General features: G+C 36.6%; 1 protein-coding gene across 2 annotated transcripts in view; it reads left to right on the plus strand.

The window, feature by feature from the left end:
- Window positions 1–12,188, plus strand: part of DPP10 (dipeptidyl peptidase like 10) — a 1,236,914-nt gene that overhangs the window by 757,481 nt on the left and 467,245 nt on the right. For both annotated transcript variants that reach the window (XM_040979106.1, XM_040979105.1), the window contains exon 3: window positions 11,049–11,144. In XM_040979106.1, coding sequence (XP_040835040.1) covers window positions 11,049–11,144 — 96 coding nt within the window. The remainder of the gene's footprint in view (window positions 1–11,048; window positions 11,145–12,188) is intronic.

Genomic DNA, 12,188 nt, shown 5'->3' on the forward strand with positions numbered 1-12,188 from the left:
TTGTAGCCAAATGGGTCCAACTGGAAATCATTATGCTAAGGGAAATGAGTCAATCCCAAAAGGTTAGATAACACATGTTTGCCTTATTTAACATGAAATGATGTCAATCCAAAAAACAGTGCCTGTAAACTGTAATATTATTTCAACCCCAAACACCCTGTATCTTATGCAACAAGAGATTGTGATGTAACAATGAACCAACAATCAATGTGAGTCAAACTGTTTATGATCTACATCAAAAAGTTGTAAAACCTAATATGCTTTCAAACCCTGTGCTACTCGGAAATGGGGCGGGAGAGCAGAGAAATCTTCCATCTCCTTAGAATGTGTGAGGAAGACGTGAAGTATAACCTGTTAGGAACCTAACAGGTAACTTACAGACAACAGATTCAAATCAGCATTAGACAACAGTAAAACTACAAAGACATACAGGGGGATCAAGAGGGATCCTAACAACCCCTAAACAGGAGGTCATATGCACAGAGTGGGGAGGGACCCCACAGTGGAGCAGGTAGGCAGGAGGAAGCTTGTATCCCAACTGTGAAATCTCCTGGATCCTCATTAAGGACAAGGACTACATCCCAACTGCCAAGGAGACCATGGGGAACTGGAGTGCCTTCAGAGGCTGAGAACTCTGAGATCATCCACCCCCTTTTGAATCTACCACATGGGATGGAAGAAGCCCAAATCCTTCCTCGCAGGATCCAAGTTCATCAGAACAACAGCCAGGAACCCTGAGTGGTCTGCAGAAACAGAACAGTAAACTTCCTTCGGGATTAGGGAGAGGAGCTTTTTCTTGTCCATACTTAGTTCCAGCTTTGGATCCCTACCCTGTCTTGCAATGACCATAAGGGTTGCTCCAGAGGACCCCTCCCAAACCCCCGTCCAAACACACACACACACACACACACAAATTAGAACAGATAGGCAGAGAACAACAAAGAAAGCTTAGAATCAGACAGGAAATGGTCAACATGGACTCACACATACCTCACTAGGTGGGACACAAAGATTAGTTACTCCTCACTAGGGTATGGAAGATTTCTCTGCACACCCCTCCTGAAACTGTTCACCTCAATTGTTGACATATGTCTTGTTAGAGTTATAACCCAGTTTAGACTATCCTAAATCTGCCAAGTTCAGCAAAATTATGCTTCAACATTATAAACTGCTAAATACTAAAATGAAAATAGACACGAGACAGCTGAATAGTACCTTATAGCCATTTTAAGGTGTATAGCTGCTGATTCTATGTATAAGCTAAAATTGAAATGTCAATGAAGTAGTCACAGGATATGGTTAAGAACTTGCATTGTTTTAACATATTTGTTACTCAATACCATGTCAGTTATTCCATAATGTTGTAAATTGTCGCTGATGTTATGTTGGGGCTTTTAATTGATCGGGATGATACTCTGCCAGCTCTGCCTTCAGAGCACAGGTGGTCTCCCCAAGAAACTGTTGAACTTATCTGGACAATACGATGCTGGACTCTATGCTTGGTATACTCTTGCAATGAAAGAATCTTGACTGAAGTTGAACTATATAATACAGCAACAAGGTGGAGGAATCCACCATTGGTGGATGGTTCAGGGAGAGGTTTGGGGATCCACAGAGCCTGTGAAAATGTGTCACATAATGCAATGTAATTAATTAAAAATATTTCTATATATTAAAAAAAGTGACTTATACAATGATCAGATATTTACATTTTTAAAAAATGTATTTTTGTTTTATTACAAAGTAAGATATACAGAGAGGAGGAGAGACAGAGAGGGGGATTTTTCATCTGATGATTCATTCACAATGTGACTGCAAAGGCCGGTGCTGTGCCCATCCGGAGCCAAGAGCCTCCTCCAGGTCTCTCACATGGGTGCAGGATCCCAAGGCTTTGTGCTGTCCTCGACTGCTTTCCCAGGCCTCAGGCAAGGAGGGAAAGTGGAGCTGCTGGTATTAGAACCAGTGCCCATATAGGTCCACGTGCTTTCAAGACGAGCTCTTTAGGGACTAGGTCAAGCCGCCGGGCCCAATATTTACATTTTTTAAAAATTGGCCCTCTTGTGCTGCCTATCCAGGCACTTTTAAAGGAAACATGGTCAGAAGCCCAGGCGCCCCCTCTGGAACTGACATGGTACCATGAGATGCCAGCATCCCAGGCAGTCGTGCTACTTGCAATGCCTGTTTCCACTGACCCTTTTAGTAGCAGCTATTAACATGACCTAGATTATCTAACATTCCCATGGACAGTCATACAAACATACCAGAGAGGTGTGTCATGCTTCATTACTGAGTAACTAGGGAAAGGATTTGTTATCAAACATTTTAAAGGTTTAATCTATAAAGATTAGCTGTTTGGCCAGGCGCAATATTCAATGGCTAAATCCTTACCTTGCATGTGCCAGTATCCCATACAGGTGGCAATTTGTCCCAGCTGCTCCACTTCCCATCCAGCTTCCTGCTTATGGCCCGGGAAAGCAGTAGAAGGTGGCCCAAACCCTTGGGATTCCACACACAAGTTAGAGATGCCTAATAAGCTCATTACTGCTGGTTTCTGAATGGCTTAGCTCTTAACATTGAAACCATTTAGGGAGGAAACCAATGGATGGAAGAGCTTTCTCTTTCTATCTCTTTCTCTCTGTAAGATCTGATATGCCTTTTCAATAAAAATAGATAAAAATAATAACATGGATCAACTAATATTTTAGCAACGTTTTCTTAATGTTAGTGTCTATATATCAGTTTTGGAGTTTTATACTGTGAAACTTAATAGGAAAAATCACTCTATAATATAACGGCTCTCAAAATGATATGCAATAAACCACCAATGTCATTCTCAATTAGCCTTTCACTGTTCAGTTGTGATAGGGATGATTAAGTTGTATCTAAGATTGCCTATTTGCTGATTCCTTGAGATTAAAATATGAAGAAAATGCAAATATATGTTAAATTATGATATTAGTCCAGATAACTAACCCAGATCTGGCTCTACTACATATTAACACTCTGGAAACTGTAACATCCATTATAAATATTTGCAGATGAGTTGTTGATATTAATGATATAGAAGGTACAACTTCTTTTAAGGTTTATTTTTATTTGAAAGTTAGATATACAGAGAGTTGGAGAGACAGAGGAAGATCTTCCTTCTGATAATTCACTCCCCAAGTGGCCGCAGTGGTTGGAGCGGAGCCAATCCAAAGCCAGGAGCCTCTTCCTGGTCTCCCACATGAGTTCAAGGTCCAAGATTTAGTCTGTCCTTTACTATTTCCCCAGGCCCCAAGCAGGTAGCTTGATGGGAAGCAGGGCTGCTGGGATTAGAACCAGCACCCATATGGGATTCCAGTGTATGCAAGGCGAGGACTTTAGCCTGTAGGATACTGTGATGGGCCAAGAAGACACAACTTTTTAAAATGTACAACAAAAATGGAGTGCAAATTGGGAATTTTGGCCTATCATGTTTTACACGATTTCCTTGACAAAAGAAAATAAAGATCCATCCCTGATTGTGGGTTCTGTGACTCTGCTCTATTTAGGAAAAAAAGGGACTCACTGCCAATGGTGTACAGTAATAGACAGAGAAGCTGGATTTCATTAGAGAGGGGAGTTCTCATGTCTAAAAAGAAATGAGAGTATGAGAAATAGCAATAGTTAAAAGGGAAATAGAAATAGAGGCTTCCATTTCATCTTTGCCATTAACGAATCATCTAGTCTGCTAACTATGATAAGTTCATTTGTACATGATACAAGGATAATAAATCCCAGTGAGGCTTGAGCACCATTTAGCAAAGGGAGACTGAGGACAAAGGATGGCTATCCCAAAAGGTTATGAGATGTGTTCATGAAAGAAGAGAAGAGATGGCAGCCAATTTGACAGGCTGTTAAAAGAAAAGCTTATTTATTACCTGCATTCAAAGTTTTCAGTGTAGCACAGAATAATTCAAGAGACATTAGACATAGCAGAACTAACAGCAAAAAGGGACATAAAATATCCAAAACAAACATAAATAAAAGAAATGGTTGTCAATATTAGTATGCGGCAAGTGAAGTCTGGAGAGTGAGTCAGAGGATGGAATAGATTTCTCATTCTCACTGTACATTCTCTCTCAACTCTGACTCTTCAAAGTAAGTAAATAGTTTAAAAGAATGATGTGCTACTATAGTTTAAATATCTGTGATTAGTTAAAGATTTACTGTATAGAATTAAGGGAAGAAGGGGGAGGGAAAGAGTGAGGGACGCAGAAGGATGGAAGGATTAAAGAAAGAGGAGGAAGAAAGGAAGGTAAAAAGAAATGGATATAGGAAATGGGAAGCAAAATATGATTTGTAAAAAAAATTATTTTGTTAAAAAAATGTATTTGTTTGAAAGAGAGAAACAGACTGTGAGAGAGAGATTGGCTTGCTACCTACCCAAATGCTTCAACAGCTAGGGCTGAGCTTAGAAGAGCCAAATTTCACTCATGCATGGTGTTGGCCTGTTTCAAATATTTGGGCTATCTCCTGCTGCTATGCCTGATGAATTAGAAGAGAGGTGGATGAAAGTTGGGAAGCAGCTTTAAAGTAATCTTGGATACCACAAATGAAAATGAAAAAGTATATAATGCTTGAAAGTATGAGTATGTTTAACATGATTAGACATTGTATGTGGAATCAAATGCGTAATCAATCAATGTGAAATATGTGTATACTTATAATCAAATGTATATTATTACCCCATAAAATGAGATTTAAGTGCCTGTTAATTTTAGATAAAAATTAAAATCTTAAAAATATTAAATATTAAGTGATTTATATAATGCAAAGTGGATAAAATAGACATGCAATTTCACCCATCAAGATAAATCAGTACATACTGGCAAACCAGGGTAGGGGTGGGCCTGGTGGGGGCTATTGTGGGTCGCTCTGGCTAGGCTGCAGTTCCCACTGGTTTATGTGAGGGCTGAGTATATGCTGGGCAGAGCCAGCTGGAATGCCAATACCCATTGGTTCCAGTGGAAGACAGGGATGGAAACAGAACCAACCCAGCAATTGCAACCACCAGGTGATCGGGCTGATGGACTGTGCCGGGCCCTGTACTTGCTAGTACATACAAGAATCTGGTTTGAGAACACCTCAGACAAAGTTTCTTTGGGGATCTCACCAATCAAGACGCTGGACTCAGAATCCTAACCAAGAAAAGAGAGAAGACAGAACAGGTCAACCAACCATCTCAGCTATATCTTGGCAGCAAAATATGGCGCAAAGAGACTCTATGATGGACTATATCAACCAGTGGATTCTTCACAGACCTCATAGTGCTTGGAGTGGCAAGATTGGCAGCGATTCATATCTGTTGAAATATCACATAATACAATGTTATTAATAACAACAAAAATAAAGATATGAAAAAAAAGAAATATCAAAAGCATTGAGCAAGTACCTCAGAGCATACCCTATATCCAGGACCTGGGGAGAGTGGGAAATTGGGTGGGCCCTCTCCCTTAAAACACCCCTTTAAACATGAAGGAAACAATGTGGAAAAAAATAATAGTCTTACCCACTTTCCTATAGCCCTTGAACATTTTTACCCTAATTAACTATGTAAAGATTGTCAAAATATAAAAAAAGGATAAATCAGTAATGTAAATACAAGTTCAGCATATTGACTATGTTACAAAACTAATGAATTTTAACCAATTAGATTTGATATAGACATAGGGGGTGACTGAAAATAGGACATTTCCTTTGCACAGTTTTTATATTTTTCACATTAAAGAGTAAAATATATTTATGTGAAGGAGATTGGAAGTATATTTAAGGACACAGCAACAATTTCTAATATAAATTCTAAGGAATAGGAATATACACAAATAGCGGGGGTAAAAATAGTTTGTGAGAAGTCTAGAAAAAAGTAAATATGGAAATATGAGTGGTGTTACCAAATTAGAAGGAACATGGCAAAGTCACGCTCATATTGTAAAGCAGCCTTATTTTTGATGTTCAAACTAAGAAAACAGTCACTGACATGAAATGAAGACATTCAACAAATAGAATCTTAGCAACTGAGCAAAAGGTAAGATAACATAACAATAATTACAACATACTTATCTTCCAGGTACAAAAATATGTAAAAAGAAAATATGGAGCAGAAACTTACCTTAAAAAATGACATTATAAAATTTATTTTTAAAAGTCCCCTAGGAAAAAATTGAAAAATTACTGAATTTCTGAGGATAATAGAATTCCTCAGAGGAAAACAATAATTTAGACCTCATCAACATTAACAACTTTTTCCCTCTCAAAACTTTTCATAATGAAAAGAGAAATGACATACTAAGAAAACTATTTGAAATTCACATTTGGTAAAGCTTTTATTTCTTGAAAATGCAAAGTCCTCTTCAAATTTGGTAATTAAACACACCAACCAAAATAATCCTCTCAAAAAAATAATCAAAGGACGTGAACAGATGTTTCACTGAGGATGATAGGGAAAATCACAAATAAATACATTAAAACATTTCTGGTATCATAAGGTATTAGAGAAATGTGAATTGAAACCATAATAGAATATTATTCTGCATCTAACAGAACAGCTACAATTAAGGAGACCAAATGCAGCCAAGAAGGCAGAGAAACTGAATCATTTATACATTGCTGGCAAGAGTACCAAGTAGGTCAGCTATTCTACAAAAGCATATGGAATTTAAAAAAAAAAAAAGGCAAAAGAATACAACTAAACATGTGCTTCTGTCTCAAAGTGAAATATTCACAGTAACTCTGTACACTAAAACTAGCAATGGCAACCACGCAAATATTGTTCCACAAGTGAATGATTAAGAAAATTGTGGTATATTCATAGCATATTACTCAGAAATCAAAAAGAAAGATGTTTGATGCACAGCCATTTGGTTAGCTCTTAAGGCAATTATACTGAGTGAAATGAAACAAGCCAATCTGAAATGACTGTATGTTGCATAATTTAAATTATACAGCCTTCTTGAAGTTACCAAATTTTAGAGATGAACAGATTTGAATTTCCAAAGAGGTAGTGGAAAATGTAAACTAAAGGTTAGCGCAACAGATGCTGCCGCTAACACCGCGTTTTACCTTGAAGGTGGAGCTGCTTCATGTTGTTCACTTGCATGGAATTAAGCACTCATGCGCACCAATGGAAGCATGTTGGACCGGTGAGATCTGGGCTAGACTGTAGAGCATGTCAACGATAACTTCTTTTATGCTATTATGATTGAAGATGTTAGTTGTCCTTGAAGGAAACTGTCATTTTCCCACAATAGCGTGTTATCCTACCATTTCCTGGGAAAACATGGTTGTAGATGATGACCCAGTTTTTAAACTTTGGTAAAGAAAGTAAGATTTTTTTAAAAATGTAATTGAGTAGATGGGGAAATACAAGTCTCAATTACTGCTTTTCTTAACAAAATCTTGCCAATTTATTAAGTGCATATAACAATTTTCTTAACATTTTAATTTACTGAGTCATAATATTGCTTCAGAGGTTAAACAAAAGAAAACATGTTTGTGAATCTTCAAAATACATTTTGAAAAGCTGTTGGAAACTAAGGTTATTTTGGGTAGACTTGCTCTGCATATGTTATTATAATACATAAGATTCATTAAATAAAATATGTGGAATTAGTGGACAATTTTTTTCTCTTTTTTTTGAAGATTTATTTATTTTGTTGGAAAGGCATATATACAGAGAGGAGGAGAGACAGAGAGGAAGATCTTCCATCTGATCATTCACTCCCAGTGTTACAGCAACGGCCAGTACTGAGCTGATCTGAAGCCAGGAGCCAGGAACTCTTTCGGAGTCCCCCATGTGGGTGCAGGGTCTCAAGGCTTTGGGCCGTCATCAACTCCTTTCCCAGGCAACAGGCAGGAAGCTGGATGGGAAGTGGAGCTGCTGGAATTAGAACCAGTGCCCAAATGGCATCTTGGCCCATTCAAGGCAGGGGTCTTAATCATTATGCTATTGTGCTGGGCCCAACAAAATGTTTTTAGAAACCAAAAATATGCAAAAGAGTATATGTATGTAATACTCTTAGCATTTCAATTTAATAAGTAAGGATCATTTAATAATATGGTAGCATGATCTCTTGAAGTTAACTATTTGATGTCTCCTTGGATCTTTACATATATAAATGCATGATAGCAAATAAATATATATATATATATGTCAAACAGTGGTAATAAGATTAAGAACTAATTGGATTGAACTAGTCCACATGGTAGTGAATTTATAAAATCCTGAGAAACTTTGTACCTTGACAATTACCTATTCTCTTTAAATATCATATTCTAATCAGTTGTGCCATTTGAGCACCAGAAATATCCATTCTAAAACATGAGTTTCTTTAGATTTTTCATAGAATTAAAGTTTTATCTGAACTCATATTAAAATTACTTCATCTGATAAAAAAAATCCCTCAATAGAAAATGAATTCTGGAGTGAAGTTTTCTTTCTCTTTTTCAAATAAAACTCATCCTTTTATCTAAAGCTTTTCCCCTCCTGGTCCTCATGTTTCCTTCCTGTTTTTAAAACTTGTACCATTTAGGTAATTAAAGAAAAATACTCCCTAGAGGGTTTATAGAGCCTTTACAGGTCTAAACTAAAATTGAGAGGAAAAGTATGGCAATTTTTCACATTTGCTTTTTGTTCAGCAGGTGGGCAACCCCTCTAATAATTAGCTCCTCAAACAGAGGTGATGGGTTTGTTACATGTGATGAAGCTCTGGTCTCAGGTTACTATCAGCTGAATCCATAGTTACATGATGTAGGTTCTAGGGTTTGGACCAATGCATAGAACATGTGCTTCTCACTGTTCTCCATAGTTAGTTTACCCTAAAAGTCATCTGTGCTGCTCGTTTCATCTCTCCCTGCAACTACCAGTGGCAATTGCTGATCTTCCTCTGGTCTACTTGGGTATAGGAGGCATCCTATGATTACTTTATTAAAACATCAGTATTTTTTATTCTGACATTTATGTTTTCTGCTATGTCCCTGTAAAACCTTCTAGACAGAGGATACCATACAATGCTTCAATTATTGACTTGAAGTTTATTAAAGGAATGTAGAAAGATCAAATGTTTCTGTATTATACTGTCAGACAATATTGTGTGTACTTGCAGCTTAGGTTGGAATCAAATAATTCTAGCAATTTCTACCTCTAATATGTATTTTAATATACCTCTTGACAGTTACTTTGTAGTATAAATGCATTATTGAATCGTGTGCAATAATTTAATTTGTTAGCTCTCTGCGCTAACTTTTCACCTGAAAAACAATGCTTGCCCTAAATACCAAACGTTCAGCCAACACCCCAAAGTGGGATCAGAAATTGGTGTCTCACATTTTATCTTCAGCTAGAGTGAAGTCACGGGGTTAACGTCGCACTGATGATTTTGTAGAGTAGATTAACAATGCACTTGTTTTGCAAGGAAAATGAAATATCATTCTCCTAGGGGCTTTTGCATCTGAAAGATTATTTGTGATGCTTAATGCCGAGACTCCTTTCTCAGAATTTGGAATTGAAAAAAAAAAAATTACTCCTAGCCTGTGTGTCAGGAACCATGTAAAATCTGTGCTTTTCGCTGATATGCTAGGATTTTATTACTTGAACTTTACCTCCTAGTCTTCAATCCATGTAGTATTGGTTGGATAGTAATTGTTTGCTGAACTTGGTATTTACTCAATTGATTTTGCGAGCTTCCTTCTGTGTTGGAAGATTTTGTTTAGATGTTCAGGCCCCTCAAATCTTGTCTTCGACAAACTGTCAGTTTGCTTCTAAAATGAAGTTTGGAAAGTGAGAAGGTAGATTGAGGTGAAAAAGTAGAAAATGTGTCTTTTGAAACATAAAATAAGACTTTTTAACTGCTTTTATTTTTTATAATATATAATGGGATTGGTACATTAAATTTGACTTATAGCAAGATAGCATTAATACTGCAATAAAATTCAGCCTATTAAAATTGTAAATTTAGGTCCCTGAAGCATTTAGAGCTGATTTTTGTATAATGTGACAGGTGTGTTTCTGACTTCTTAAGTCTGCCAGCTGCTATCCAGTTGTCCAAACAGCATTTGTTGAATAAACCAGGCTTTTTTTCCTGGTTTGCTTTCAGTTTTCTTGTTAAAGATTAGTTTGCTGTGCATGTGTGAACTCCCTTCTGGTGTTTCTGTTCTGTTCCATTGATTTTTGTTTCTGTACCATTAACAGACTGTTTTGATGACTACTGCTTTGTAGTATGTCTCCAGGTCTGGAATTGTGATTCCTCCAGCTTTATGTTTATACTTCAGGATAGCTTTGGCTAGTTGTGGTATCTTTCGTTACCAGTTGAACTTTTGCATCTTCTTTTCTATTTCTGAGAAGAATATTTTTGGGATTTAGATTAGGATTGCATTGAATCTGTATATTTCTTTTGATAATATTGCTCTGCCAATAAAATGATTGAAATCATATCATTTGCAACTAGATGGTACCCACTTAAAGCTGATTATGTTTAGTGAAATAAGTCAATCCCAAAAAGACAAACACCATATATTCTCTCCAATAAAAGGAAACCATCATGCAAATTGGAATGTATAGTATTGGAGTAATGGAGACTACCATATCCAGATGCGAAGACACAATACAACATGCATCCCTGCTTCCAACTTAAAGATGGACTCTGAATGAAAGTGTTGAACATATCTGGACAATGGGATGATGGACTGTGTGACGTTGTCTGTACCAGCAATGTTGGGGCACACTTCAGCAGCAGACCCATGGAATTATAACTGCTTGTGAAGGAATGCACAGTTGTGATAATATGCAGAAAATCAGTCTGGGGCAGAACTGGGGAAAGGGAAATCCCAGACTATAGAATTGTACCATAAAATTTAAAATAAAAAATTTAAAATGTATCATATTGGTTGCTTTATATTACCTAGTTCATAGATTTTTTTGAAACAAATATTACCAATTTGTGATGCCACCATGATGGTGTTGATTTTCCTTTTTTAATTTTCAAAACAATATGAGATATGTGTGTAATATAGAATTTCTTTTACTTTAGATGAACTCACAAATTCATCAGAAACAAGATTGTCTTTAGATGACCTGTTCAGGAAAGAATTTGTTCTTCATGACCCGGAAGCTCGATGGATTAATGGTAGGTGTTATCTGTCTTATATTTAATTTGATTCTGCCTTATTAGAAATAAATAATGCTATTTGTTGTTAGTAATTTGTTGTACTTATCAGACTACATATTTAATTTGAAGTTAAAGGTTTGGTCATTTAATAGAGAATTGCTTCCTAAATAGTGCAGGAACAAACTACAGTCCAGTCATTAGTATGACTATGCTATATCTGCAGGCCTCTTGTGATCATTAATTATATAATGTTAAGGAAGTCCTGCATCTCCAGTATTTCTCTGGCCAACCCTACTTAGCGCAGTGGTTTAGATTTTGATAGTGTATATATAAGTGCTTAAAATTTTGGCAACATTATTGTTCCTTTCTGGCTTTGTGGCCTTCACATCTAAACTTACGTGCTACAAACTAGAGAGACTATTTGCGAAGCAGAAATGACTTGGAAATGATATGAAAATGTATGCGCCTTGTCCTTTATCTAGTGTGGCAGAGAAACAACCTCCATTTTTCATGAGTCATTTCTTAAAATACCAAGGTAAAAATAAAACCATCAGGACATTCCATCGGCTTGATTTTTCTTTATGGAAAGTTTTGGGGGCCCTTTATTCAAATGACGAATATTGGGGAAATGGACATTTGGTTTTATTCTGTGAATGTTCTGATTTGTCTGTCCGTACTCATCATTGAGGTAGGATAATTGTTCATCTGTGTCTTTCAGTTTATATAGACATAATATCTTTGCTTGTTTCCAAGGCATGGAGTCAATTATGTGTACGATGGATAAAAGCATCTTTCCCTTTTTAGCTAATAAAGATGATCTCATTTGCAGTCCATTCCTCCTTCTCTAATATTCTAATTAAGCACATTTATGCTGGAAAATTACACTTTAATTTATGGAGACTATAAAAAGATTGTAATTTAACTCAGGAGGTCAGGAACCAAGCAACACTTGTTTACCTGGCTTCGATTTTGTTCCAGGAGATCAATGGGCGCTGAGTTTTTTGTTTTTTTTTTTTTTTTGATAAAAGAATACATATGTTCAGTAAAAGTTTTGTGTTGTTT

Source organism: Ochotona curzoniae, unplaced genomic scaffold (genome assembly GCF_017591425.1).
Source record: "Ochotona curzoniae isolate NIBS_2020 unplaced genomic scaffold, NIBS_Ocur_1.0 contig_3037, whole genome shotgun sequence".
Taxonomy (NCBI): Eukaryota; Metazoa; Chordata; class Mammalia; order Lagomorpha; family Ochotonidae; genus Ochotona; species Ochotona curzoniae.